This window comes from Juglans microcarpa x Juglans regia, chromosome 6S (genome assembly GCF_004785595.1).
Source record: "Juglans microcarpa x Juglans regia isolate MS1-56 chromosome 6S, Jm3101_v1.0, whole genome shotgun sequence".
NCBI classification, from domain to species: domain Eukaryota; kingdom Viridiplantae; phylum Streptophyta; class Magnoliopsida; order Fagales; family Juglandaceae; genus Juglans; species Juglans microcarpa x Juglans regia.
In genome coordinates, this window is record NC_054605.1 from 1,421,448 (window position 1) to 1,449,195 (window position 27,748).

At 40.4% G+C, this 27,748-nt stretch overlaps 1 protein-coding gene across 1 annotated transcript; it reads right to left on the reverse strand.

The window, feature by feature from the left end:
- Positions 1–9,718: 9,718 nt before the first annotated feature.
- Positions 9,719–27,632, reverse strand: LOC121237912 (protein MICRORCHIDIA 7-like). Its single transcript, XM_041134844.1, is given in 21 exon segments — positions 9,719–10,134; positions 10,233–10,355; positions 10,691–10,778; positions 10,881–10,975; positions 12,810–13,231; positions 13,376–13,449; positions 13,533–13,644; positions 13,716–13,767; positions 20,218–20,313; positions 20,401–20,562; positions 21,475–21,576; positions 21,718–21,816; positions 22,760–22,855; positions 22,858–22,890; positions 23,254–23,329; positions 23,615–23,699; positions 23,791–23,883; positions 24,056–24,134; positions 24,218–24,252; positions 24,446–24,520; positions 27,191–27,632. Coding segments are annotated over 21 exon segments (2,439 nt in total). The 5' UTR covers positions 27,564–27,632; the 3' UTR covers positions 9,719–10,065.
- Positions 27,633–27,748: the final 116 nt, after the last annotated feature.

Genomic DNA, 27,748 nt, shown 5'->3' on the forward strand with positions numbered 1-27,748 from the left:
CACCATAAGCCACCATGCATGCCATGAAGCAAACCCAGCCACCAATTTCACATCCAACCATTATTTCCAGCCACACCAACACCACACTAGGGCACCACCGTATGGTGCCAAGCCGCTGCTACCTTCCATGTCGCGCCATGATGGCACCAAGTCATACAGTGCCATGAACCATCAGCAATGTAGATCCTAATCCTTAGGGCAACCCTATACTTCTTTTTGTTTTGAAAGGAAACTTTAGTGATCATTTCCATTATAACAAATCTGAAATACACAGAGGAGATTCCTCCATAGTAACAACTACATCATAGATGGTTAATGCTTCTTTTGCCAAGATATGTGCTATTACATTGATATTTCTTCCAACATGAAGAACCTCCCACTAGACAAAACTCCTTAGATTTTTGTTGCCTCAGTCACAAACATCCCTGCACTAGTCCAAGCACTATCTTCATTCTTCAAAGCCTTAATGATCTTAAGGGAGTCACCTTCAATTATAACCTTTCCCAGTCACAATTCGAAACAAAAAAATTGTTGCTTGAAGTGCCCCATAAGCTTCAACCAACAGTGGATCTGGGAAAAGGCCCTTGTTCTTTATTATGGTTGCAATAACCTTTCCTTCATAATCTCGAACAACAACTTCTATGCCAATTCTGGTGTGAGCTTTATCTATTACAACATCTGACCCTCTGGTTGAGTGCGCATCGGTAGTGATGAGGGATGTCTGCTTGGCATGTCTAACCGTCTGTCCCTCTCCTACTTTCTCCTGACCTCCCTACCTCCTCGCCCCCTTGTCCTTTCTTCCTTTGTTTTCTAGTGATTGCCCCTTGATGGGCTGAACCTTGAGAATTATTCTGAGCTTGGTGTATTTTACACCCTCACAGTTGCCCGCGATTCTTAAGAGCAATTTGTCCCAAAGAAGACATTGAGAATCTTCACAAGTAAAATACGCAATCGAACTGATTTACCTCCATCCGTGGGGAAATAAATTTCGGGAGCTGGCCCTCGTCATCCGTTCTTCTTGCTCTAAGCAGTAAAGATTTTCGAGCGTGGAATTAAGTGGGAGATGGGTTAGACCGCATAGAGATACGTAGGGTGCAAGCATGTCTTAACGCGATAAGCAGGCATGGAGCGCGAGCATGAAGCTTGGCTGGCGAGGTAAGCGGGAGGTAATCTCGATCGCATGGAGCGTGAGCGCAAAGCCTGGCAGGTAAGGTAAGTGGGAGGTAGGCTTGACTGCATGGACATATAGGATGTGAGCATGTAGCTCGGCTACGACGAGAGATAAGCTCGACCGTATGGAGTGTGTAGGGTGCGAGCACGTAGCTCAGCTATGGCGAGAGATGGGCTCGACTACATAAGATGCTACGAAAGTTGGCCAAACAGTCAAGTGACTTGCCTGCCTATTCAGACACCTGGGAGGCTGGGCGGTCCTTGAACTTTCCCACCTATTGACTTTTTATAAAAATGGTAAAAAGAGTCGAGCAGTTTGTAAGACTGGACTCACCCTAAGTCTTGTTGAAAAGCATAAGTTTTCCTAGCATTTTTATTTTGATGATGCTGGTTAATTTTCCTTTTTCAATGTGAATTGCAATTAATGTTAGAGTATGTTTGTTGTAACCCGTGCGAAGTGGCTAGGGAGCCTGTCGACCCTCTGGGTCCACTTCAGGTAGTTGTGGAGGTCGGAGGCATGTTAACCCTAAAGGCTCGTTCTTGAAGGTAACCCACTGGCAACGATTATGGCATGAGCGCGAACACCCAGTATTTCCTGGTGGACATGCAGTCTCAAAAGTAATGTCGGGCAGTTGAAAGACTGAACCCACACTTTGTTGTGAGGCATGCCGGGCCGCCTTAAGGCTGAACTCGCCTGTTGACCTTCATGGAAAGGTAAATAGAAGATGTCTGACCGGGCTATGCTGTCTCAAAAGTAATATCGTGCAGTCGAAAAACTAAACCCGCACTTTGTCGTGAGGTAGGCCAAGTCGTCTTAAGGCTAGACCCTCATGTTGATCATCATAGGAAGGTAAGTAGAAGATGACCAAGCTATGTTGTCTCGAAAGTAATGCCGAGTAGTCTAGAGACTGAACCCGCACTTCATCATGAGGCAGGCCAAGCCACCCTAAGGCTGGACCCGCCTATTGATCCTCATGGGAAGGTAAGTAGAAGATGTCCGACTGTGTTATGATGTCTCAAAAGTAATGTCGGGCAGTCGAAAGACTAAACCCGCACTTCCCCATGAGGCAGGTCGAGCTACCTTAAGACTGGACATGCTTGTTGACCTTCATGGGAAGGTAAGTAGAAGATGCTATAAAAGTCAAACCTGTTAGTGCAGATATTTTCCAATCATAAGTGTGAAATTTGCGAACCTGAGTTGTCTTGCTGGGGTGCGGTATAGGTTTGTGGCTCTATCTGTTTGGCATTCTGTTGTTGGATATGATAGTTCCATTACAGGAGACTCTGTTGGTGGAGATTTCGTTGGTGGATATTCCATTGGTGGAGATTCCATCAATGAAGATTCCATTGGTGGAGATTTCATCTTCAGGTAGTCGAAAGCTGACCCACACTTCTCTGCGAGAAGGATAGAGCAGCCTTAGGCATTATACTCATCCCTTTCGCCTCGCATGGAGGTAAGTTGTTGATGGAGATTCTGTTGGTGGAGATTCTATCTTCGGGTAGCCGAAGGTTGACCCGCACTCCTTGAGAGGGATAGAGCAACCTTAGGCATTACACTCATCTCTTTTGCCTCACAGAGAGGTAAGTTGTTGACGGAGATTTGTTAATGGAGATTCCGTTGGTGGAAATTCTGTCTTCGGGTAGCCGAAGGCTGACTCTCACTCTTCCGCGAAAGGGATAGAACAACCTTAGGTATAACACTCATCCCTTTCGTCTCGCGGGGAGGTAAGTAGTCAGACAGCGATGTGGTTGGTCTTCTTTTTACCATGTTGTTGATGTCCTCATTCCTTAGTGTAGCATTCGGGTGATCGAAGGGCTCGGCCCGCACTCCATCGAGGAGAAGTCGGGATGCCTTAAGCCAACCTACCCCTTTAGTCCCTCGAGGAGGTAACGTTTTTGGATGGCCGTAGGGCTGGTCTGCTTTTCACCTCGATGAGGTTGGGGTAGGTATTTGGGAAACTCGGAGATTGAACCCACTTTCCTTTGTGGGAGGGACAAGGCAGCCTTTGGCTCGGCCCACCCCTTCTGGTCCCTCTAGGAGGTAGGTTATTCGGGCAATTTGGGACTGAACTTGCTCCTGCCCATTAACGTCATGGGGAAGGTGAGTCTTTGCCTTCGGATATCTGAAGACTGATTTGCACTCCTCCCCAGGAGGGACAAGGCAACCTTTAGGCCTATATTTTCCCTTTAGTACCCTACGGGGGAGGTAACTAGGACAGCGATGTGGCTGGTCCGCTCTTTCGCCGTGATGGGGGTTGAGGTAAGTTTTCGGGCCACTGAGAAAGGGGGGACTGGTCCTGCTCACCTATCATCCTTCGTGAAGAGGTAAGGTGTTCGTACAGTTTGATGTCTCGGAGGCTCGTTAGGGGGCCGTCGATTTTGTAGATTACGCGACTAAAGTGGTGCTATTCCCTCTAGCCTGTCCTGCAACTATTCTGGCACTTGTGTTTAGTCTCAAGGAGCCTTCCAAATACAGAATTCATTAATGGACCAAAATCTAGGGTATAGGTTCTTGATCAGTATCGAGATATTAAGAATAAAGTTTTTGATGAGTCAATTAATGGCATGCTAGCTGTATCATCCCGTCTTTTTAAGGTTAAGGTTAAGAGTAATCTTAATTTTTAACAAATAGAGATATCATAATGTTACTCATTTTATTTTTTAAAAAGCGGTGCTACTCTGTCGCTTGAGTAGGACCGCTCATTGTTACCAATAGTGTGTTTTGTAATTTTTTTATTTTATTTTTCTATTCACTTTTTTAATATTTTTAAATATTTTTAAAAAATAAAAAATATACCAATACACTTAAAATCACTTCCTTAATCACTAAGTAAAAATTAAAAATTAAAAAAAAATTTCCAAGCGGTCACCTAGACCGGTAATCTTTAGGCGGCAAAACAGCTTTTTCCTTTTTTAAATCTCACTTTAAATGTTCCCAGGGATAGTCACACATTAAAATAAAAATGAGTAGAATATTTAATAAGAACTTTTAATTCATATTGTATGTAAACATATAGAAATATAGGTTTTTAATTATGTAATAACATTCAAAGTCGCATTCAATTACATTTAGTCACATTAATATGTATAAATATTTCCCTTGGATTTCTCAATATCTCTATCATATAGTTCAATAATGTCAACTCATTCAATCTCATTTATGCATTTACCGTCTTTCCTATTTTAACCTCAAGGCTAGTACGTGTTATTAAGCCTCATGCTTTAGGGTTAGCGATTCTTGTAGTCTTGGCTCCTCCCAAGACTGTAAAGAGAGAACTCAATCTCTTCAAAAATAGACATCACTAGGTGCACAACTAGTGATGCATTCTAACAATCCGCCCCTAAACCTCTTGGTCTTTATTGTTAAGGACAATTTAAATCTTTACCTCAAACAGTTAACATGCATTTTAGTCCATTTCTTTTTCTTATCTCTTATCGATAGTATATATAGTAAAAATAATGTTATACACCACACTCCCATCTTTTTTTAATTATACTAAGTAATATGTGTCACATTCATCATCATTAGATGATAAATAAATATGTAATAAATGATTATTTAATGGTGATAAATGTGCCACATTATATTTATTGAGATGAAAGTGTGATAGTAGTATGATATATAGAATTTTTCATATATTAATGCTATGGATGCAGTAAAAAAAATATTAAAGCCTATATTTTCCCTTTAGTACCCTACGGGGGGAGGTAACTAGGACAGCGATGTGGCTGGTCCGCTCTTTCGCCGTGATGGGGGTTGAGGTAAGTTTTCGAGCCGCTGAGGAAGGGGGGACTGGTCCTGCTCACCTATCATCCTTCGTGAAGAGGTAAGGTGTTCGTACAGTTTGGGACTGGACCAGCTCCCGCCTGTTGACATCGTAGGGAAGGGCAAGTTTGGGTTAGGCTGGTGCTGAACCCACACTTCGTCGCAACGGAGATCGGGGTAAGCCTTTGGGCCGCCAGGAGGGCTGGACCCACACTCCATTGCGAGAGGGGTAGAGCAACCTTAGGCATTACACTCATCCCTCTGGTCCTGCTGTAGGTATGTTGTTCGGTCAGTCTATCACTGGACCTACTCCTGCCTATTGACACTCATGAGGAAGGTAAGTCTTCATCTTCGGGTAGCCGAGGACTAACCCGCACTTCGCCACAAGTGGGATAAGGCAAGCTTTAGGCCTATCTTTTCCCTATAGTACCCTATGGGGGAGGTAACTCGGACAACGATGTTTCTGGTCTGCTCCTTCGCTGTGATGGAGGTTGGGGTAAGTTTTCGGGTCCTTGGGAGGGCAAGTCCAGCTCTCCCAAACTAGGAGGTTGAGTCGCCTACTCACCTATCATCCTTTGTGGGGAGGTAGGCTGTTCGAGCAGTTTGGGACTGGACCCGCTCCCACCCGTTGACATCGCAAGGAAGGGTAAGTTTGGGTTAGACTGGTGCTGAACCCACACTTTGTCATCGCTGAGGTCAAGGTAAGCCTTTGGGCCGTTGGGGGGAAGAGGGCTGGACCCACACTCCATCGCGGGAGGGTTAGAGCAGCCTTGGCATTAAATCCCTTCATTCCCGCGAGAGGTATGTTGCTCGGGCAGTCTGTTATTGGATTAGCTCCCGCCTATGGACGCTCACAAGGAAGGTAAGTAGTTGACGGAGATTCTGTTTCAGGCCGTACAACTGGTGTTTTGCACCACAGGAAATAGCTATGTTAGTAAAACAGAATTCACATAAGTTTTGAGGAAGACAAACCGAAGTGTTTAGTTGCTACGATTGATTTTTGCCCGCAGCTTGACCAAAATTGCCCGTTGCTGTTTCTCATTTCTTATCTTCCTTGCTCCTTATTTTTATTCCCATTTCCATTTTGTTGCCTATTGTTGTTTGCCCACTACTCAACCGAAATTGCTCGTTGTTGTTTGCCATTTCTTATCTTCCTCGCTCATTTTTATTTCCATTTCTTTTTTTTTCTTTTACAACCTGTACAGATGAAGTGAGTCTGAACAGATGAGGAGTAGGCGGTTGATGAGTATCTTTGACCGAGGAGCATGCATGACCGTGGAGTATGGATGATGAGTCGTCACTATTTGAGGAGATCTCTGGCCGTGGCATTGGCTGAGGAGACTGGCTGTGATCACGTGATGGCCGAGGAGACTGAGCAACTAGTCGTGTCCATGGAGGGGAGGAGCCCTGCCCATGGTGCATGGCCGACATGTAATGGTCATGTAGTCCTGCCCACTAAGCATGGCCGACGTGTAGTGGTTGTGGAGTCTTGCCCGCTGAGCATTGCCGATGTGTAGTGGCTGTGGAGTCCTACCCATTGAGCATGGCTGATGTGAAGTGGCCGTGAAGGGCCGAGGAGACCTCGGCCGTGAGCTAGCCGAGGAGTCCAGTGCACTGGGTGCATGGCCGAGGGGCCACCAGGGTCAACCGTGGTGGTCGGGGACCACCCTTTAGACAGTAGAGGATGCTGACGGTCCAAGTGGTGACCGCTGGCGGGATCAAGAGGCTCATGACGGTTTGCCATGAGCTTGCTACGTGCACGAAGTACATGGCCTAAGGCCATTGTTGCTTGTCGTGCATCAAGGCGTGCTGAAGGCACTCAGAACGGGACAGACTAAGCCGGAGGTACACCTAGCGGTGGCAGATAGCTGCCTATTGACTTGTTGGAGCCACGAGAGATGGGGCTCCCTTCGGGGCACACGAGGAATGTGCACCCTTGGCCCACCGTGCACGGCGTGCGCTATCTTCCTGGCAAGTGAACTTTTTGGCTGTGGTAGAACATGTCGGAGGCCCTCACAGTGGCCACTGGTCTCCGCAACTGAGCCCACGGACAGTGGGCCATAGGCTCCTTGAGCGCACGGGGACGTGCAGCCACGCACCGACGTGATCATAGCTTCCATGTCGTGACAGCCGGTGGTGGAGACAGAAACCGTCGGCGATCCATGTGGTGACCGCTAACAGGTTAGTGGGTCTCGCAGTGAGGTGCCACGAGGCTCCTAGGTGCACGGTGACGTGCACCCGTTGCGCACTGTGCATGGCACTGTGTGTGCCATGCACAATTTGAACATGCATGGGCACTGTGCACTTAAGTGTACAGTGCCCTCCCTCTATGTACGTGCATGCACCCAGTGTATATTCGTGAGTGGTCTTTACACTGCTTATTTAAATCTAATATCTACTTAAAAGCACAGGGAGTGGTGGGCGCTATTTAAGCTCAAGTGGATGGGGCATTTGGGACCCCGACCCTACATGCTGGATGTATAAAAAGTGCAGTGCACTTTTAATCGCCCCTTTATTGCAGTAGTGCTTTTCATAAAAATAAAAGTGGAAAGACTGAAGATACTTATCTGGAAAACTTTCATCTGCTCCTTCGGAGATTATTTAGTGCCCTGAGAAATCGTCATTCTTCCTCTTCCGGTACAAAAACAATCTTGATCCCACAGACGGCGTAGCTGTTAACTCCCACAAACGGTGCAACCCGGAAGGGAATAAAGATCTATTCTCGGGATGCGCTGAGGTGGGCTGGGTCTCGATCCGTGTTGTTTAGAGCCCCTAACAGTGGTTCGGTGGGGCTGTACGGTGTTAGTGAACAATAATTAAATGTAGAGAAAATAAGAAGAGATGAATACACAGATTTACGTGGTTCGGCACTAGGCCTATGCCCAAAGGGGTTTGGGGAGGGGAGACTCTACTATAATATGTTTGTTTATAGTCTCTCATAGCCTCTCATTTATCACTGTACAATGGGAGCTATAGATCTACTGGCTGGAGAATAGGTTCTCTATGGAGCTCTCAAGTTGAAGAAGAAGTCGAAGTCAAAAGAAAAGTCCCTCAGACCGTAGGCTCCCTGTCCCTTTTATCTAACCCTCTACTTATGTATACCTCAGTAGTGTTGAGGGATGTCTGCTTAGTATGTCTGATTGTCTCTCCCTTTTCTACTTTCTCCTAACTCCTCTCTGCCTCCTGACAACCTTACCTTCTTGTCCCCTTTCCCTCTTTCTTCATTTGTCTTCTAGTGATGACCCATTGATGGGCTGAACCTCGAGAATCATTCTAGGCCTAGTGTATTTTATCCCCTCACACAATAAACTAATAATAATATTAAAATAAATAAGAAAATGCTTAGGTTGCTATATGAGAGCAAAGAAAATACTTCAAAAATTATATCGGTGATAAATAGAAACCTAAATGTAAATGAAGCGTTAAGGTGTGAACTAAGATGAGATAGCATTAGAGGAGAAAGTTAGGGGTGAGTATTGACTTAGTTGGGGTTGGTAGATTCTCTTAAATCTGACTCCGAAGAGAATCTGCCGACTCTAATTTGTGTAGGTTTCGATCCGACTCCGACTTCAACTTGTCGGAGTGGAGTCGAATTTGAGCTTTCAGCTTTGGTTTCTTCTTTTTTTTGTTTCATATTTTGCCCATTTAAAAAAGATTTTTTTATAGGCTTTCAAGTATCAGTTTTTTGAAAAAATTAAAAATGAAAAATAAATCATTCACTGCTAATTTACTTCCATATTAATATCTAATTTGTTTTTATACTAGACTTATACTATAGTGTCGAATTTCGTGTTATAATACCATAATATTACATGATGTTATTTTTAGCGTCTAGTTATTATACTATAATATTGTATTTTATTATATTATACTAGTGTCTAACTTATTTAGAACTTATTTCTACACTAGACTTATTTCTAGTGTCTTCTATACAAGACTTGTACTATAATGTCTAATTACATGTTATTATACATTAGTATTACATGTTAGTATACTAATGTCTAACTTATTTCTAACTTAATTATATTCTAGATTTTCTTGTGTCTAATTATATGTTGTTATATTTTAGGAAATTAGTATGTGTTATTAACTTATTATATTAGATTTATTTAAATACTAGTGTCTAACTTATTTCTATACTTGATTATGTATGGTAGCAATACTATGATGTTTACATATGCTAAACTATCATTAATCTATTTATATTATAGCATACGCATGTTCTTTTATAATAATTAGTTCATACTAGTATATTATTGAATTTAACTATACAACTTCTAGTTATATAACTATATAACTATACTAGTTATATAATAAATATATAGATAAATACATATTTTTATAACATATATACAATACCAGAGTCAGATTTAGAGTTGAAATTAGAGTAGGATTGCAAAGCCAAAATCAAAACATAAAGTCGTAGTTGGAGTCAGTTCAACGACACCTCTGACTTCAATTGAAAAACTAAAAAAGATATCTGACTTCGAGTCCATTTTGTCGATATTGGAGTGGAGCCAAATTTGGAGTTGGATTTCCGGATTTTTGCTCAACCCAAGAGAAAGCAAGAGATTGATAGTTTCGAAATTGAAAGGAATAGAAAACCAAAGATCTTTTGTCAATAAAAGCACGAAGTAATTAAATGTTTGCAATTATAGAAAATAATGCTTTTATGACAATATTAAATGATAAACTAATTAGAGGAATTATGTGATGTGAATTTTTGTTTTTGTTTTTTATAAGTGGTAATGTGAATTAATAGAAATCAAAGAAAATGCTTTGAAAATTATACAGGCAATGGATTATGTTGGAGTGATGAAAAACTTCATGAATTACATGCACATTTTATACCTTTATTAACTCAAAATTTGACACCATCATTGGTGCCCGCAGCTCTACATAGCTCATGTCTCTGTTTCCATTACCTTTCTAGACTACCAAAGGCCAGCATCGGCCAACTTTACAAAAGAAAAACCCTATATCTAAGAAAGCTTTGCAAACTTAACCTCTGATTAGCCAAGTCATCATAAAGCACTGGGCCTGCAGATCACGTTCTATACAGTCAAACAACCTTCTGGTGAAAGCAAAGAGGAAGTGTAGCTTTGGGTTCTCAACATTCTGGTTTGCCGTTAGAAGGCTACATTTTTTTCTAGCTGCCTTATCTTGTCTCGCAATTCTAGGATAGTATGATTTGCATCCTACAGGGACGGGGGGGTAAAGGAATATCAGACACTCAGAAGTACAGGCATACAAGAAAGAAAATGAGGATAGAAGCAGGGTGGTGAGAGTATTGAACCTGTAGCTTCTTTTTCAGACTTTTCTCCTCGTTCTCTCTTCGATCCCTCTCCTCAGCAAATATGTCAATTAGACTTTCTTGTTCATTGTTCAATTCCTCGATCTTTTCAAGCACAGTTCGGAGCTAATCAAAGAGCATGGAGTTATTTAAATTAGAAGTAATAAGATAACCGATTATTACATAACAGCTTTGAGCAATTAACTGCTGTTGGGGTACAGAATCTATAGATCTCACATAACCTTCCACAATTATTTCACGCCATTTAGAATCTCACTTCTAGTTCTATCTTCCATTCATTTAACAACAGGCAGTTATAAAGCACTGATCCTAATTAAACAAAAGTGTACAATAAAATATATTAATGAGTATCTGAACAAAACAGAATCATCATCACTTTAAAAAAGTTGGTTTTTCATCATCCAGCATAGGAACCAGAGAGGCAAGGTAAATGTGCGCACCTGAGTTTCCAGAGATTTACACTTGTCTCTTTCATGCTGCAAATCACTTAGCAGTTCGCCCAAAACCTCTCCCTCCTTTTTCTCTAATCTACACCGCAAGGGGAAAAAGGGGGAAAGTGATAAATATAATTTGCAAGAATGCCGCAGATAGCAGTAAATATGTACTGTTTTAGAGAGACAAAACGGGTACCTTTCCCTCAACTCATGATTCTCCTCTTTCAACAGCTCTAGAGTGCGTAAATCAGAGTCTGAAAGTGAATGTGCACTAGAATTACCATCCCCTCCCTGCCAGTTCAACAAATCCATTAGTAATGCAATACTGGCAAAGCTTAGTATCATGTGAACATCAACGCTGAATGCTAGTAGCAATTCATACAATGAGGAGTTGAGCAACTATTATGGGGCTGCACAAACTATAGGAGCAATACTGAAACATTAAACATGCAGAGATTCTGTTCAATTGGCTTATCTAATACAAGATGGACATTCATAGCTTTTCTTGAGCAGGATTAACTGCATTTTATATGTTTTAGGCCTCGTTTGTTTTCAGGAAACATTTCATCTCATCTCACTTCATCATTACAATTTTTTCAAATCCCCACACAAAATAAAATAAACAATTTAATTTTTTCAAATCCCAAAACAAAAATAATATTAAAAAATATATTCTAACAATATTTTATTTAACTTTTTAACTTTAATCTCATCTCATCTCATCTCATCTCTGAAAACAAACGAGCCCTTAGATATATTTACTTATGGTGACAGAACTTCTTTTCTTTTTGTTGGCACCGGGTGTCCAGAAAAAAAGTCCTTTTCCACTTTACAGTGTAAAAGAAAATGATCCACTGTTTCTCCAATGCCTTTACACATAAAGCACCACTCCATTATTAGGAATCCTCGCTTTCTTAGCTTATCAATAGTCAATATTTTCCCATGTGAGGCCAGCAAGCTGAAAAAAGCAACCTTAAGTGGAGCATGACCCCGCCAAATACTTTTCCAAGGGAAGTCAATAGAGGAATGTGGTGACAGAACATTGTAGAAGGATCTGGCCGCGAATTTGTTGTTCCCGTTGTGCTTCCAACACAGCCCGTCTTCCCCTTCAGCTTTTAGATTCAGCACGTATAGTGTCCTGTAAAGTTCTCAAATGTCTCCCACCTCCCATATCCTGGCCAGCTTGAGTAAATCTCACCAACCACTGAAAGGAACCAGCAGAAGTGACCATGTTATCAGCCACTGAAACCTTGTCCAACGCGATCGTATAGAGCAAAGGGAAAGCATTCTTCAAGATTCTTCAAGGCTATATCACCACACCATATGTCAAACCAGAATCTGGTTCATGTTCCCCTTCCCACCTGAATTCTGAAATTGTTGGAGAAATCTACCATCCGTTCCTGATACATTTCCAAACTCCCACTCCGTATGCTCCTCTTACTTCATGAGAGCACCATCCTCCCCAAATGCTCCCGTATTTTGCTTCAATGACATTTCTCCAAAGAGCGTCTCCTTCCCAATAGTACCGCCATAGCCATTTCCCTTATAGAGTAGAATTGAAGATTCTCAACTTTCTAATCCCCAAGCCACCCATACGGTAGAGGGGTGCAGATTTACTCCCACTTGACTAAGTGGAATTTTTTCTCGTCTTCTAGGCCTCCCCACAGAAATTATTTGCACCCAAACGTTCAAATTTTAGACCTGGAGGAAGCATACCAGCAAGATCAAAGCTCTTACAGCTTGAGCCAACCCCGAGGGGTTAACACTTGCAGAAATTAGGTATATTAACTAACCTATACAGAAGATGACCAATTATTACTCAAAACCCCAAAGCTATAATGCTATATAGTAGAAACAATGTCCCAGCACTTATATTAAGATGGTATTCATATGCTACAAAGCTTCAGTGTGTTGAAGATCACTTCATGATTCTGCTCTTGCTTAAAATAAATCTTAAGAAAAAGTGATCATAATAGAAGGGAACTGGCAAAGGCAAAAATAGATATTTCTGCCTTAGAGAAAGCTCCAGAAATCCAACAAATTGCTATTTGTTCAAGCATCATTGAAATTTCTTTAACCAACTAACTCAAAATAACAACAACAATGAGAAGGGCAAGAAAATCACCTTTAAGGGGGATTGTGTAGAGGGAGAAGATTTTCTTCCACCTGATGCAGAATCAAGCTGAGATTCAGTATCCTTCATGCATGAAGATGACCTAGTCGTACACAAACCATCTTTGCTAAAAGATCTCATGGCATTGAATGTCTTATGGCCACTGCCATTTGCTTGTTTCTCAGGTAGTATATGCATGTCCTCATCACTCAGATCTTCTGCAGAAGATGCGTATGAAGGCTCAGAAGAAATCCGCCTTTTTCCAGACTTTGTACAGGTCTTTGTTCTATTTCTATCTTTATCTGACCAATGTCCATTTCCGTATCCCTGAAATCTTTCCAATTCTTTTCCTCTATGCTTCTGATTTAGCTTTGAAGAGTTCTTCTCTGATACTGAATGTGGGGTCTTGCTAGACTTTTTTGAATGTGAAGTTTCTACAAAACCAGACATTTGCAAAACAGATGATAAGGTTGTCTTAAGATAATTATTTCACAGTGAGATAAGAACTAAAGCAAGCAGCCTGTTTGGTGCATAAATCAATAGAAAAGAAAACCAAAGAATGAGAATTCCCATAATACCTCCCTTTGCAGCTTCATCTCCAAGTTTATTACCAAGATGTGATTGATAACCAATTCTGTGACAGTTAGACAACCTAAATAGAACAGAATAGCCATTAGTCACGACTATAGTAAATCAGCTTTCCCAGTAAAATTTCAAGAGGCAATAATAACAAACCAGTAATTCTTTTGCACTTGTATTAATCGTGCCTCAAGTCTTGCGAGGACCGTTGTACGCTCAAATCCCTGCTTATCATGAGCTGGTTCAACAAAATTAGCTTCCAATACACCTGCAAGCAGAAATGAAGTTCATCCGAAGTGAGCTCAAGTAAATACAAAAACTTCAACACAAAGATGATACCTATTACTCCACGACCCTGACTTCCTGGAGTATTCCAAAGCCTCCAGAATGGCTGACAAACAACAAGCACTTATTTCAGAAGGAATTCAAAGAAGATGACGTGTCAAACAGACTCATCTAAGAAATAGCAACTCTCAGAATATATAAAGACAGAAAAACAAAAAAAGACAATATATATAGAGCTGTTTAGGATTGGGAATTGATGAAGTTTGAGCTTTCTTCAGCCTTTGATACTCTTTGAGGCTTGATGGTAATGATGGGATAGGATGTTGTGGAAGTCCAAGAGGCGTAAAAAGTTCACTGTTAATTCTTATTATAAGCTGTTGACCTTTCTGAATAGTCTTCCTTTTCTTTTGGAAGTACATTTGGAGGTCTCATCTGCCTTCCAAAGTTGTTTTTTTTCTCATATGGACTGCTTCTCTAGGGAAAATTTTGACGTTGGACAATTTATTGAAGTGTTGTATTATAATTATGGATTGGTGGTATTATCGTGCCCAGTTAGGAAAGGATGTCCTTTAGTTCTATAGCCATTGAATCAAAGGTGTTTGAGGTAAGAAGAGATGGGGGCATGGTGTGCATTACGGAGAAAGGGTGGAAAGGTGCGAGTTGGTTGAGGCTAGGGTTAGATACCATCCGATGGGTGGTAAATACTCTGGAGGAATGTCTGAAGGTAGGGAGGAAAGGGTACTATTCTGCCTGTAGGGAAGGTGACAGAGGTTTCACTACCCATAAATGCTTTAATCCTCGTGGCTCATACTTGACTTTGGTGGAGTATGGAAGGGGAGGTCGAAGTAGCTTCATCTTCATACCTAAGAATAGGGCTGGAATGAGGTGGAGGAAGCTGGTGGTGGTGCTGAAGAATATGGGTAGAGGAGGTGGGCACCGATGGCGGTAGCTGTGCCATCGAGATCGTACAAGGAGGCCCTAGTGATACCTCGAGCCACGCAGCAACTAGGCGTGGCAGATTTGCAGAAGCAATGTTATCCATTTTCGGAAGTTGATCAGAGTCGAGGGGGAGAGGGCATGGGGTTGTCTGGGCAGAAAAAGGAAAAAATCATGCAAGACCTGCGTGATATGCAATCTTGGTTGGGCGAGCTTAGTGATAAAGTCATTGGTCTAATACAGTACGTTGAGAGGATTGTTGAGGTGGGCTTGGGTGTGGATGGAGTAACGGGCCCAGGTGAGTTAAAGAAAGGGACGGGTAAAGAGAAGGAAATTGCTACTAGGCTTAGGCCCAAGGTGAGGCCCGCGAAGAAGGGAGGCCCTTTCTGGAGGAAGATTTCTAGTGTCGGCCCGCGTCATCGCCGCCGGCGATACCTCAGACGACCTCGCTAAATGTCGCAGAAGCTCTGGCGGAGGTCCCGGCGCCGGAGTTTGTTATATCGGAGGTTGGAGGAGGGCTTATTACTACATCGCGGGTCCATGATGACTTGATACCTGATCAGAACACATTGTCAGAGCCCGTCGATGCACAGACAACTGCGATGAGGCCAGAGAAGGTGTCTATGAGCAACGGCAAGGCTGTTGTTCCTGAGCCTGCTTCGGTCTGTTCCCACGATGTTGTTTCGGCCATGGTTTCCAAGTCTCTAGTTTCACCTCAAGGACAGATAGTCCAGACAGCTTCAGAGGAGGTCTTAGGAGGTCATGGAGGAAGGGCAAATTGTGGAAGAGGAGAGGTCAGTGGATGAGGGGAGGGACTAGCCAGTGGAAGCAATCCTTGATTTTTGAAGACAGTGAGGAGGAGGAGATGGGTAGTATGTCTCCTTTATAGACACTTCCTCCTCAGATTGCACCGAGAGTACCAGATTGGGTGTTAAAAATAGTTGGGGAGCTTCAAGGTAGGGTGGGACTAACATGCGATGGATATGAAGAACAATTCATGGCTCTCCTAATAGCCATTGAAGCCGGCCGCTCCACGGCCATGAAGAGAAAGGAGAGAGAGCTGAAATGATTGCAATGCTCTATTAATTATGATAACAAGAAGGGAACTTCAGGGAGAGATAGAACAAAAGGGAAGGACTCTACTTTTGTTAATGAAGCCTAAAATACTATCTTGGAATGTAAGAGGGATCAACGATGTGAATAAGTGCATTCACATTAGATCTCTTCTTTGTAGTTGGAAAGTTGATATTGTTTGCCTACAAGAGACTAAATTGTGTGATGTTGATAGAAATATAATTCGCAATTTGTGGAGTGGTGTTACTTAGCTTCGTCGAGAGCTTCAGGAGGTGTGTTGGTGATGTGGGACATAAGAGTGGTGGGGATGGTAGAGGATTGCATCGGGTCCTTTTCTATGGCTGTTTCTTTTAGGAATACGGAGGATGGGTGGAGATGGGCTCTTGCGGGTGTGTATGGGCCCAAAGTGGATAGTGATAGAAGCTTCTTATGGGAGGAATTGGCGGGTCTATATTATTTATGGGCTTTACCCTAGATTTTTTGTGGTGATTTCAACATTGTTCGGTTCCCTAGTGAGAGGGCGGGGACATCTATGTCGACGAGCAATGGAAAATTTTTCAGAGTTGATTTTTGAGTTGAATCTTATGGATCTTCCTTTGGTGGGGGGGCCTACACTTGGTCCAACAGTCGAGGGTGGTCAAGATTGGATAGATTTCTAGTATCCCCTTCATGGGAGTCGTACTTTCCGGACCTATGCCAAAAAAGGTTGCCACGGGTATGTTCTGACTATTTTCCAATTTTGCTTGATTGTGGTGGTATTCATGGGGGTAAGGCATCCTTTCAAATTTGAGAATATGTTGTTGGAAGTTGATGGATTTGTGGAGAAGGTAAGGGCTTGATGGGAAGCTTATTCTTTTGATGGAACACCTAGTTTCATAGTGGCGGGCAAACTTAAAGCTCTAAAGGTTGACTAAAGAAGTGGATTGAAGAAGTTTTTTGACATACGGAAGTGCAGAAAAATATTCTTTAGGATGAGTCGCAAGTATTGGAGGAAAGGGAGGCGAATGAGGACTCTTTGTCAAGAAAGAGTGAGGTGGTAACCGAAATTAAGAAAGTTTTGTTGACGGAGGAAATATCTTGGAGGCAAAAATCAAGGGCGTTGTGGTCGAAGGAGGGAGATAAATGCACTAAGTTCTTCCACAAGGTTGCCAATTCTCATAGGCGCCACAACGCTATTGAAGTCCTTCATTCAGGCTCAAATGTGTTACAGTCTCCCGAACAGATCCAAGACCATATAATGCAGTACTATGAGGAGCTCCGAGCTGAAAAAGTTGAGTGGAGTCCCAAACTTGATGGTTTAATTTTTGATCAACTCGATTTGGAGGTAGCAAGTTGGTTGGAGAGGCCGTTTGTCGAAGAGGAGGTGCATCTAGTAGTGAGAAGTATGTCCAAAAATAAAGCCTCAGGCCCAGATGGTTTTTCTATAGCTTTCTTCCAAGAGTGTTGGGAGATAGTGAAGGAGGAAGTGATGCAGATTTTCCATGCTTTTCATTCTAATCTTAAGTTTGAAAAGTCTTTAAAATGCTACTTTCATTGCTCTTATTCCAAAGATGGTACCAATTATTTGAAAGACTTCCGGCCCATTAGCTTGGTAGGTGGGATTTACAAGATCATATCAAAGGTATTAGCTAATCATATGAGTATGGTGATGGACAAACTCATTTCCAAACCTAGAAATTCTTTCGTTCGGGATCGGCAAATTTTGGACTCTGTTTTGATAGCGAATGAGTGCTTGGATAGCCGATTAAGAGAAGGCACACCAGGGGTCCTTTGCAAGTTAGACATGGAAAAAGCTTATCATCATGTGTTGGGATTTCCTATTCTATATGTTGAGAAGATGTGGTTTTGGAAACAGGTGGTGCGAATGGATTAAACATTGTGTTTCGACCGCTCAGTTTTCGATTTTAGTCAACAAAAAATCTTGTGGTTTTTTTCAACCTTCAAGAGGATCCACTATCACCTTTCTTCTTTGTTTTAGTTATGGAGGCTTTGAGCCACATGGTGGAGGCTGCCGTTAGGGGGGGATTTATCTCTGGTTTTTTGGTGGATAACAATAGCAATGGTGTTAGCTCCATTTCTCACTTATTAGTGACCAAATTCAAGCTCTAAGGGCGGTTTTGTTGTGCTTTGAAGCAGTATCAGGACTTAAGGTGAACTTGGGGAAGTCAGAACTGGTACCAGTGGGGGTTGAGTAATATTGTCTCTTTAGCAAAGTTGTTGGATTGTAAAATTGCTTCACTCCCCATAAAATATCTTGGACTTCCCTTGGGAGGGCATCATTTAAAGCAAAGAGCATTTGAGATGGGTGGTAGAGAAGATTGAGAAAAGATTATCGAGATGGAAGCGACTACCTTTCCCTCTTTCCATTACCAGTGGGAGTGGCTAATCGTATTGAAAAGTTGTTTAGAACTTTCTTGTGGGGTGGCATGGGGGAGGAAACCAAATTTCACCTAGTAATTTGGCAAAGAGTATGTTGTTCAATCGTGAATGGGGGATTAGGGGTGCGAAACTTGAGCATCTTCAATAAAGACCTTCTTGACAAGTGGTTGTGGAGGTATCACATAGAAGGGAACTGGTTGTGGAGAGAGGTAATTGATCACAAGTATGGTAGTGAGTGGGGGGAATGATGTTCTAAGAAGGGTAGGGGGTCATATGGAGTAAGCCTATAGAAATTTATTAGAAAGGGATGGACCACCTTTGCAAAACATATTAGGTTTGGTGTGGGTGATGGAGCAAGACTTCGCTTTTGGTTTGATGCTTGGAGTGGGAAGAGCCCTCTTTCCATTCCCTTTCCAGTCGCATTTAACATGGCTGGAAATCAGTAAGCAGCAGTTTCAGATTTGTTATGTTGTGTCAATGGGACAGTAACTTGGAATGTCACTTTTGCTAGAAATGCTCAGGATTGAGAACTTGATGAGATGGCAGCCTTTTATAGCTACTTGTATTCAGCAAAGGTAGGAGGAAATGGGGGTGACCGTATGTTATGGATTCACACAGGGAGAAAAAAGTTTACTGTTAAATCCTTTTATAAGGTTTTGACAATACAACAGCCCACTTCCTTCCTTTGGAAGAGCATTTGGAAGGTACTAGCTCCACCTAAAGTTGCATTTTTCACTTGGACAGCTGCGCTTGGAAAGATTTTGACGGATAATAATTTAAGGAAGCGGGGTATGGTGGTCATGGAGTGGTGCTACATGTGCAAAAAGAATGGAGAATCAATCGATCACTTGCTTTTACATTGTGAGGTGGCGGAGGAATTATGGGCTGGTATCCTTGACCGAGCCGGACTGAGTTGGGTATAAGAGAGTGGCGAAATTACTAGTGTGTTGGAACAGGAGGCATTTCAGTGCACAATTGGCAGCAGTGTGGCATATGATACCTTTGTACTTAATGTGGTGTCTATGGTCGGAAAAGAATGAGAGGTGCTTTAACAACAAGGAGAGTGCAGTGGGGGAAATTTGGAATTTTTTTTATGTTCTCTCTTTTACAGTGGTTTTCTGCTTTTGTTTTGAAGGGTGGGAATGTCCATGAGTTTCTATCTTCTTTTCAGCTTACTAGAATGTAATTAGATGTCTCACTTTGTATACTTCCAGTGTACTTGGACATTGCCTAGTTTCATTCTATTCAATAAAGCTACTTATTTACTTATCAAAATAAATTATGGATTGTGTTTCATGCGTAGAGGAAACCGTGGATCATTTACTTTTGCATTGTGAGGTGGTATTATAGTTAAGGATTGGCTTTTCATGCGTAAGAAGTATGGGGAAATCATAGATCATTTACTTTTGCATTGTGAGGTGGCAAGGGCTTTGTGGGATGGAACTTTCGTAGAATTGGCTTGGCTTGAGTGATGCCTTTGAGAGTGATTGATCTTCTTGCGTGTTGGAATAGGCTTCATGATTGTTCTCAAGTGGATGCGGCTTGGATGATGGTTACTTTGTCTTATGTAATGCATTTGGATGGAAATGAATTAGCATTGTTTTAATGTTAAGGAGCATACTGTGGAGCAACTCCAGAACTTTTTTGTGCACTCTTTATTGCTTTCGTTTTCTGCTTTAGTGATTAACAGATCTTTTGCTCATGATTGTCTGTTGTTGCTTTTTATTTCTGTATTTAGGTGTTTTCTTTTGAATGCTTCTTGTGTACATGGGTTTTGCCTATACATTCATTTCTAATAAAATTACTTGTAAAACAAAAAAGGGCAAGTTTTAATGATTTTATCGTCTCTTTTTATTTCTAGTTAGGCATTCATCTTGTATACTTCCAATGTACTAGGCTATAACTTTTTTCATTTTCTAATAAATTCTTCAATTACTTATAAAAAGACAATCCAGACGCTACTATCTTCATATCTACCCCATATTTTTGACATATTCTCATCTTTGATCTTCTATTTCCAAGATCATTTTGCTTGATGCATCAATATGAGCATTCTAAAAGTTGAGATGACAAGAAGGGGGTGGGGGTGGGCGTGGGTAGAGCCAAAGAACGATTCAATATGACAATAACAGGATTGCAAAATTAAAATCGTAGAAGCAAATCATACCTTAATAAGCCGATTTTTGTGATAAACATTGAATCCTTGAACATCAATATGATGTTTTGCATCCTTGACGAATCCAATGGTTACAACAGCAATCATCTGATGACGATAGTCGCATGGCATCAGAATACATATACTGCAGCAGACGAGAATATATAATAAAAGAAACCAATTTTTGAGTGTTACATTCAAATTGTTTGAGCCCACATCAGAACCAGGATTTGGTCGGTACGTAACCTCCTGAGACAGCATCATGTCATTAACTATATTGTGGTGCTCCACATCTTTCCCACGAAGAATAATTCGAAAGCCTGGAGGAATCCTTAGATAGAGTATTGAAGCATAACTCTGGAAAATTAAATTTGAGTAATATAGTTAAAAATAGAACTGAAAAAGAAGAAATAAAGAGAGCATGAGAGAATTAAAGACATTCTGACTTATTAAAAAAATTAAAGACATTCTGGGTCTTCAAGCAAGCCATGATATCTCCTTAAATCCTTTTTCACATGTCCCATTGTCATATTTCCCATTGTCATATTTTCTTTCAGATTCTTGGGATAAGTACGGCAAGTCTTACTTTTTCCTTTGAAGAAGAAACAAGACACATAATATCTTCAAGTAACAAATCAATCTCATCCCACTTAAGGATTTCCACACCTTAAGATGTTCAAGTTCCTTATAAACCTCCTCTATAACAGATTCAGGAATTTTGACTTTTGTACTAACCAGATTTCTCCTCGATATACCAGATTTTGAAGAATTGACCTTTTTCTTAACAATTTTTTCTCTTTTTTCCACATCAATCTTCTGGTAATAATCCACATTCCAATAGAAATAGCACAAGTAAAATTTATTACGTAAGCAATGAATTACAATTTAGTAAGCATCAGAATACACATTTATTTAATACACAAAAATTGAACCTTTAATTAGAAACTGTCAGTACGACTTATCTGTAACAATGCACTAAACTTTATCTGACAATCTAGGGAAAATTAGAGTTATCCATACTTTTCACCTTTCCATGTCCATTTTTCAACCTCTTTAAACACCACTTTCCTTATTCTAGCATAGCACATAGTATTCCATGTGAAAATTTTTGTAGGGATATGCTTAAAGTAGACCTGAAGGCTTACAACTACAATTTTAGAATGATGAAACCATAGTGAATAGTTCTTGTGAGATCTTCATCAAGGCCAATAAGACATAAAAATAAGATAAAATCTAAACCAATTATATCATTAAAAAGTCTAGCATTACTCTTAATGAATGTCGATACGTGAGAAAATGTCTAGAGTTGGGAAAAAGTTCTGCCATTTGTATCTTCTTCTCATCTCGGTTGACGCCTCTGATCTGAATGTCCTGCAAACAATTGATATACCACAAAAAGTTATGAATCCTAGAAAGAAAATCATGCTCAAATAGCACCATAAGAAAGAAAGAAAGAAAGAAAGAAAGAAAGAAAAGATTTCCAAAAATAGATGCAGGACATCAAGCACATACATCAGGATCAGCATCAAAATCAAGTTCCAACAGTCCTTGGTCATCCTCCCAAAGATTGTAGATAATTATCCGTGTACCACAATCTCTCATCAGGTTAAACTACGAAGAAAGATTACAGTTAATTGCAGTGTCAATTTATAACTTAAGTTCCCAATAAGAATTTTTGATTACAAAAAAAAAAAAAAAAAAAACATAAAAAAATTTGAGAGAACAGATAAGATAAAATGGAAACTTTAAGGCCTGGTTTACTTTCAAGACTAAAACTTTGAAAACCTCTCATCTCATCATTACAATTTTTCCAAATTCCCACACAAAATAAACAATTCAACTTTTTCAAATCCCAAAACAAAAATAATATTAAAAAATATATTCTAACAATATTTTATTCAACTTTTTAACTTTAATCTCAACTCATCTCATCTCATTTCATCTCATATCTAAAAACAAACGAGACCTTAGTCTGTATCAACTAAATTCAAATCAATAGTGTTACCACAATATAACCATAAGACTGCAGCTGATGGCCTATTCCATGATAACTTGGGTGAAAGAAAACTGGAAAATTACTGTAAAATACAAGAAAATTTGAAATATATAACCTAGCCACAACTTGCATATGATTTCTCTCCAGCAAGAAAATTCCCCAACTAGATTATGTGCCCACAGATAACTTCAATGTGCATGCATCGGGCTAAACAAACTTAAAAGGCATGTGTCATGTCCCAACTAGTGGTTGAGAGGATTTAGTTGTGACATAAGTTTTGCCTCAGTCATGGAGACTTCGAAACTTTGGCAAAAGAAATCCTGATTTTTCAAAATAGGAACCTTAGAATAAAGCTATCAATGGCCACTTCAATGTAGATCTCGATCGTTTACACTTTTAAGGCTTCAAAACACCACATTGAATTCTCTTGCTGCTGACTAAAGAGATATTTCATATTCAGCAGGAAAATACTGATGATACATTCAGGGGGAAAACACAGCAGAATAATGGATATAATGCCAAGCCTTTCCATTCCTGCACATGAAGTATAAGAGTCACCTGACGCAGAAGATCTGTTTCACTGGAAAATGGGGACCATTGAACTATTGTTTCCACATTTGTACTCCAATCACAAGGAGAAGACCGAATAATTTTGTTCCAGTCTTGTCCCCCCCTCTTGCATAGTCAAGCTTCATATTCAGTCCACAAAACAATTTGATTAGAAGTGCAAATAAGTAATGGTAATAAAATCATATGCACGATATATATATATATATATGTATTTATATATATCAACACATTATCAATACGTTTAAAGAACAGTGATTATCAGTGTCACATAGTTCCTATGGTGACCAGTGACATATTCCTTAATGGCAGTACATGGTGTTTGTAAAAATCCCATTATATAGCTATATCAATCCACCTACAGTTCCATGTTGATATAATGTTTTTTCAAGTAGGTCCATGTTGATATATTGTCAACAGCAGTTACAAGACAATTGACATCTGCAAAGTCCATAAAATAATAAAAAGAAAATAAAGACAATTACCATGGGAACTACAATATCTTCCTTCCTTGTGCTCCTCAAGAAAGTATAAGACAGTAACCCAATGCTCTGCGTAGGCCTAGAAGCAACATCAAGAAAACTACATTAGCTAATTGTGTGTACTCGTGTTTGTGTGAGTATAAAGAAAACAAGTGCAGCGAATGTAAAAATAAAGAGTATCATGAAAATGATGCACAAGAAAAAGAGGATAAAATTGCAAAGGAAAACGCAATTTCATCAACTTTCCACTCCCCAAAAAGCCATAGACAAAGTATGTTGTATTTGCTTTCTAAATAAGCTAAATAAACCTAACATTCACATACATACTTGGAAAGGTAACAAGAAAGTAAAATACAGAGTACACCTTTTTCCATCTTTCCCACAACCGCGTGAGAAGACAATTACATCTGCCCCAAGCCTCATGGTACTTGTCTTAAAACCATTTCCATCTGGGAAAACAAACATAAAGTTATCCTTCTTCAAAGGAGAAATATGCAACCAAAATCATATTTGTGTGTACTTCCAGAACCAGAGGTTTACATTGTCCAATAGAATTTGCTACTTTGCTTTTGGCAGAATACCCCAATGACATGCATTGTCGCATTTTATCTGGATCCATCCCACCACCATTATCTGCAACATAGTCTAATAGATTGAGATTCTGGACATAATTATCGTGTTATGGCAATACAAAGGCCAGATCTCCTCATACAAGATTTTGTTTTGGGGAGAAAGAGAGAGAGAGAGAGAGAGAGAGACCTAAATCCAGCAGCAAAAAATAACACTTGAGATGAAAACAAAATACCTTCAATCAACAACATTTTGCTCCCATCTTTCTTATTTACAAGCATATCTATATTAACAGATGTAGCACCATTGCAGACCTGACATCAAAATGAAGAAGTTAGGAAAAGCGAGAAATGCATGCATGTGTTGTATAATTTAGAATACATTACATGCAAGATACCTCATCCAATGAATTGTCCAGAAGCTCTGCAAAAGCTGCAGACAGGAATTCAATAAGCAACTTAACGAACTAGAAACTCCATGTGAACTAAAGAAAAAGACTCGTACTACCATGAATTATTGTGAAGAAACACAATCGTATCTATCAATCAATAAACAAAAAAAATAAACCGATAAATAAAAAGAAAGAAGCACAACTGTATCTGAAAAACTGGCTGAACAACTTTACCTCCAAGAGCCCACTTATGACTTGTCGCATTAGAATGTAGAAATTTAGGATGAACCCTGACATGATCCATGCCAACTGAAGATTTCAACAGAAACATTAGATAGGGATTTGCATTGCCAAGTATGAAAGATAAACTAATAACCTCAGAATTTGGCAGCCATTCATTCAGCGTACATATTGGTGAGCAGACAGAATAAATGAACTCAAAATCAAATGTTTCAATTACATAAACTCTTCGTTTTTTGCCTTTTCTGGTGGCAGTGCCAGGGGATGGAGCAAGGGGTTTGCTCAAGAGGATGCATGCATTCATGAGTAATGAATAAAATATAAAAATGAACTTTCAAAAAGTCAAAAGTAGCCTCAATCATCCATAACCAAGGCCCCAAAAAAATAAATAAATAAAAACAAATGCACTAAATGCTGACCAATAATTAGTTCTAACTGGAAGCTCAGCATTTTGTCATCCACTGCCAGAAAATATATGTACTTTCCAATCTTTAAGAACACTATATACCTCCTTAAATTCCCCATCACAGGCTTAATAGAAGAAATGTGATAACCTGGCATGATTTTTTTAGCACAACTGATGCTCTCCCCTTCCCCACCCTTTCTTTTCATGGGGGCATTATATGTTACTTTCTAACTTGAACCATTGAAATTTTCTTTTATAAGTATGAAAGAATATAACTGACCGATAGTTTTACCATGGCTTTCTTTTTTATTGGCACCTGGTGTTCAGGAACAGTATCCTAACTAATCCCAGGGGTGCACAAGCCCTCGACAAAGAGTTTCCCGCAAGTGCACATCGGGTAATTTAAGAGAAAAATATCCTAGTCCGATAGCTCCTAGAAATCGTTTGCACCCAGTGGTATTCGAACCTTGAACCTTGGAGGAAGCATACCACCAAGACCAAGACCTTTACCACTTGAGCCAACCCCTAGGGGTTACCGTGGCTTTCTTTCAAACCTGTTGGAACGTTGTTAAAGATGATATTATAGGAGTTTTCAAGAGCTTCAATCAAGCTAAAGGATTCAAAAAGCCTCAACGCAAGCTTTATAGCACTCATTCCTAAAATACCTGGCGTAGGGAAGGTAAAAAAATTATCATCTTATTAGTCTTGTAAATGGGGCGTATAAAAGTCTATCCAAAGTCTTGGTGAATAGATTGACCACGGTAATGGATAATATCATATGCAAGAGAAAAAATGCATTCGTAAGAGATAGACACTCAAGTGGTTGGCTCAAGTGGTAAAGGCCTTAGGCTTGAGGGTATGCTCCCCCTAGGTCTAAGGTTTAAATCCCCTTAGGTGCAAACAATCTTTAGGGACCATCGAATTGGGAGATTTTTCCCTTGAATGACCCTAGGTGCACTTGCAGGAAACTCCTTGCCGAGGGCTTGTGCATCCCCGGAATTAGTTGGGATGTTGTTTCCGGACACCCGATGCCAATATACACAAAAAAAAAAAAAAAAAAAAAAAAAAAAAAGAGGAAAGAAAAGAAGAAGAAGAAGAAAGAAAAGAGGTAGACACTTAATTTGGTGCTTATAGCTAATGAATGCTTGGATAAGGAGAAGGCCTATGATCGTGCTAATTGCAAATTACTTGTGAGATGTGGGTTAAAGGAGAAATGGTGTCCTTGGATAGCACATTGTATCTCAATAGTGTGCTTCTCTATAACGATGAATGGTACACCGAAATAGCTCTAGAGGTTTAAGACAATGGTAGTTGGGATGGTGTAATCAAACATATAAAGCACAGATTGGCTAGTTGGAAGAATATGTACTTATCCAAAGCCGGTAGACCACCCTGATCAAAAGTACTCTATTCAACTTACCAGCAAATTTCTTGTCCTTATATTTCCAATCCCCACTATGGTGGAAATTACAATGCGATTTGTTATGGGCAGGGATGGATGATGAGTTCAAATTTCACTTACTGAATTAACAAAGATATGTACTCCGATCTTAGGGAGAGGTTGAGAGCTTGCAACTTGCTTGTTTTCAACCAAACCCTATTGAGGAAATGGTTATGGTGACACCAACAAGAAAGAGAGGCTTTGTGGAAGGCTGTAATTGACTCAATAGGTTGCTGAGGCTTGAGATGGATGGTGCTCTGATGAAGTGTAAGGATATAATGGACTAAGTGTCCACGATTTTCTTGAATCAGTTGTCAACCTTTCTTAGGTGCCCCACTTGTATGCGTCCCGTGTAAATGGGCTATATCTATTATTTTCACAAATAAAATCATTCATTACTCCTTTATCTCTTTAAGCCTCAACCACAACACCAATTAGCTTCCCATATTAAAGTCCAAATAATTTTAGATACATGATTCTTTAAAAATGTGTTATAACATCTTTTAAGTCCCAAATGTTTTAAATTAAATCGAATACACCAAAAAATGGGGGTTAAAAATTTATTCCAATTGGGGTAAGCAGAACGCAGAAGGCAAAGGCAAGATGGAAATTCGACAAGAAAAGAAAAGCCAGTGGCGTGACGGAAGCAGTGGTTAAATCAAGATGATTTTCCCATTTGCGCTCTCCCGCTATCTATAAAAAGAAATCAATGCGGTCTCCCAAACCAACAAGAAATTACCAAGTGAAGCCTACTTCCTTGCAACATAACAACGCCAGCAGACATTTCAAAGAAATACTTCTTTGTATCTTTTCATTAACATTCTCTGCAACCAAAAAGGAAACTCCGTAAACAGAAAGAATGTTACTATGGGCAGAGAGACGGAGAGATTACCCGTGGACGAACCCCAGTCACTAGAAGGAGCGCCCTCATAGTCTCCAGCTTTCCAGAACTGCTTGCATGAGCTCTGCCCACTCGCAGCGCGCACTCCAAAACATACGTCCAATGTCTGACTCGCAAGCGCCGAGACCGCTTCCGACGGAGGAAGCACTCGGAGAAACCCGGGCTGCACAACCAACCCCAATCCGTCTAGTTCCATCATCTTCGTCGTCTTCTCCGAAACCTTAACTTTCTTCCTCGGAACGGCGTCTGAATCGGAGTCGGAGCCGCTGCTACTGAGTTCGATGACCGGGACAGGTCCCCTCGGCTCGGCGCCGTTTCTTGCACTGGAAGCCTCCGGTAACTCTTTCTTTACGCTAGTCTCCATAGCCTTTCCGAAGAAACCGAAAACAGAGAGTGACAAAGAGACAGCGAAATAGCAGCAGGTTAGCAACTTCGTAAACCGAGGCCCGAGATTATCTCGTACTATTATTATAATTTTTTTAAATTTTTACTTAAGATATATTAAATAATTCAAATTTTTTAAAAATAATTTTACATACAATTATAAAA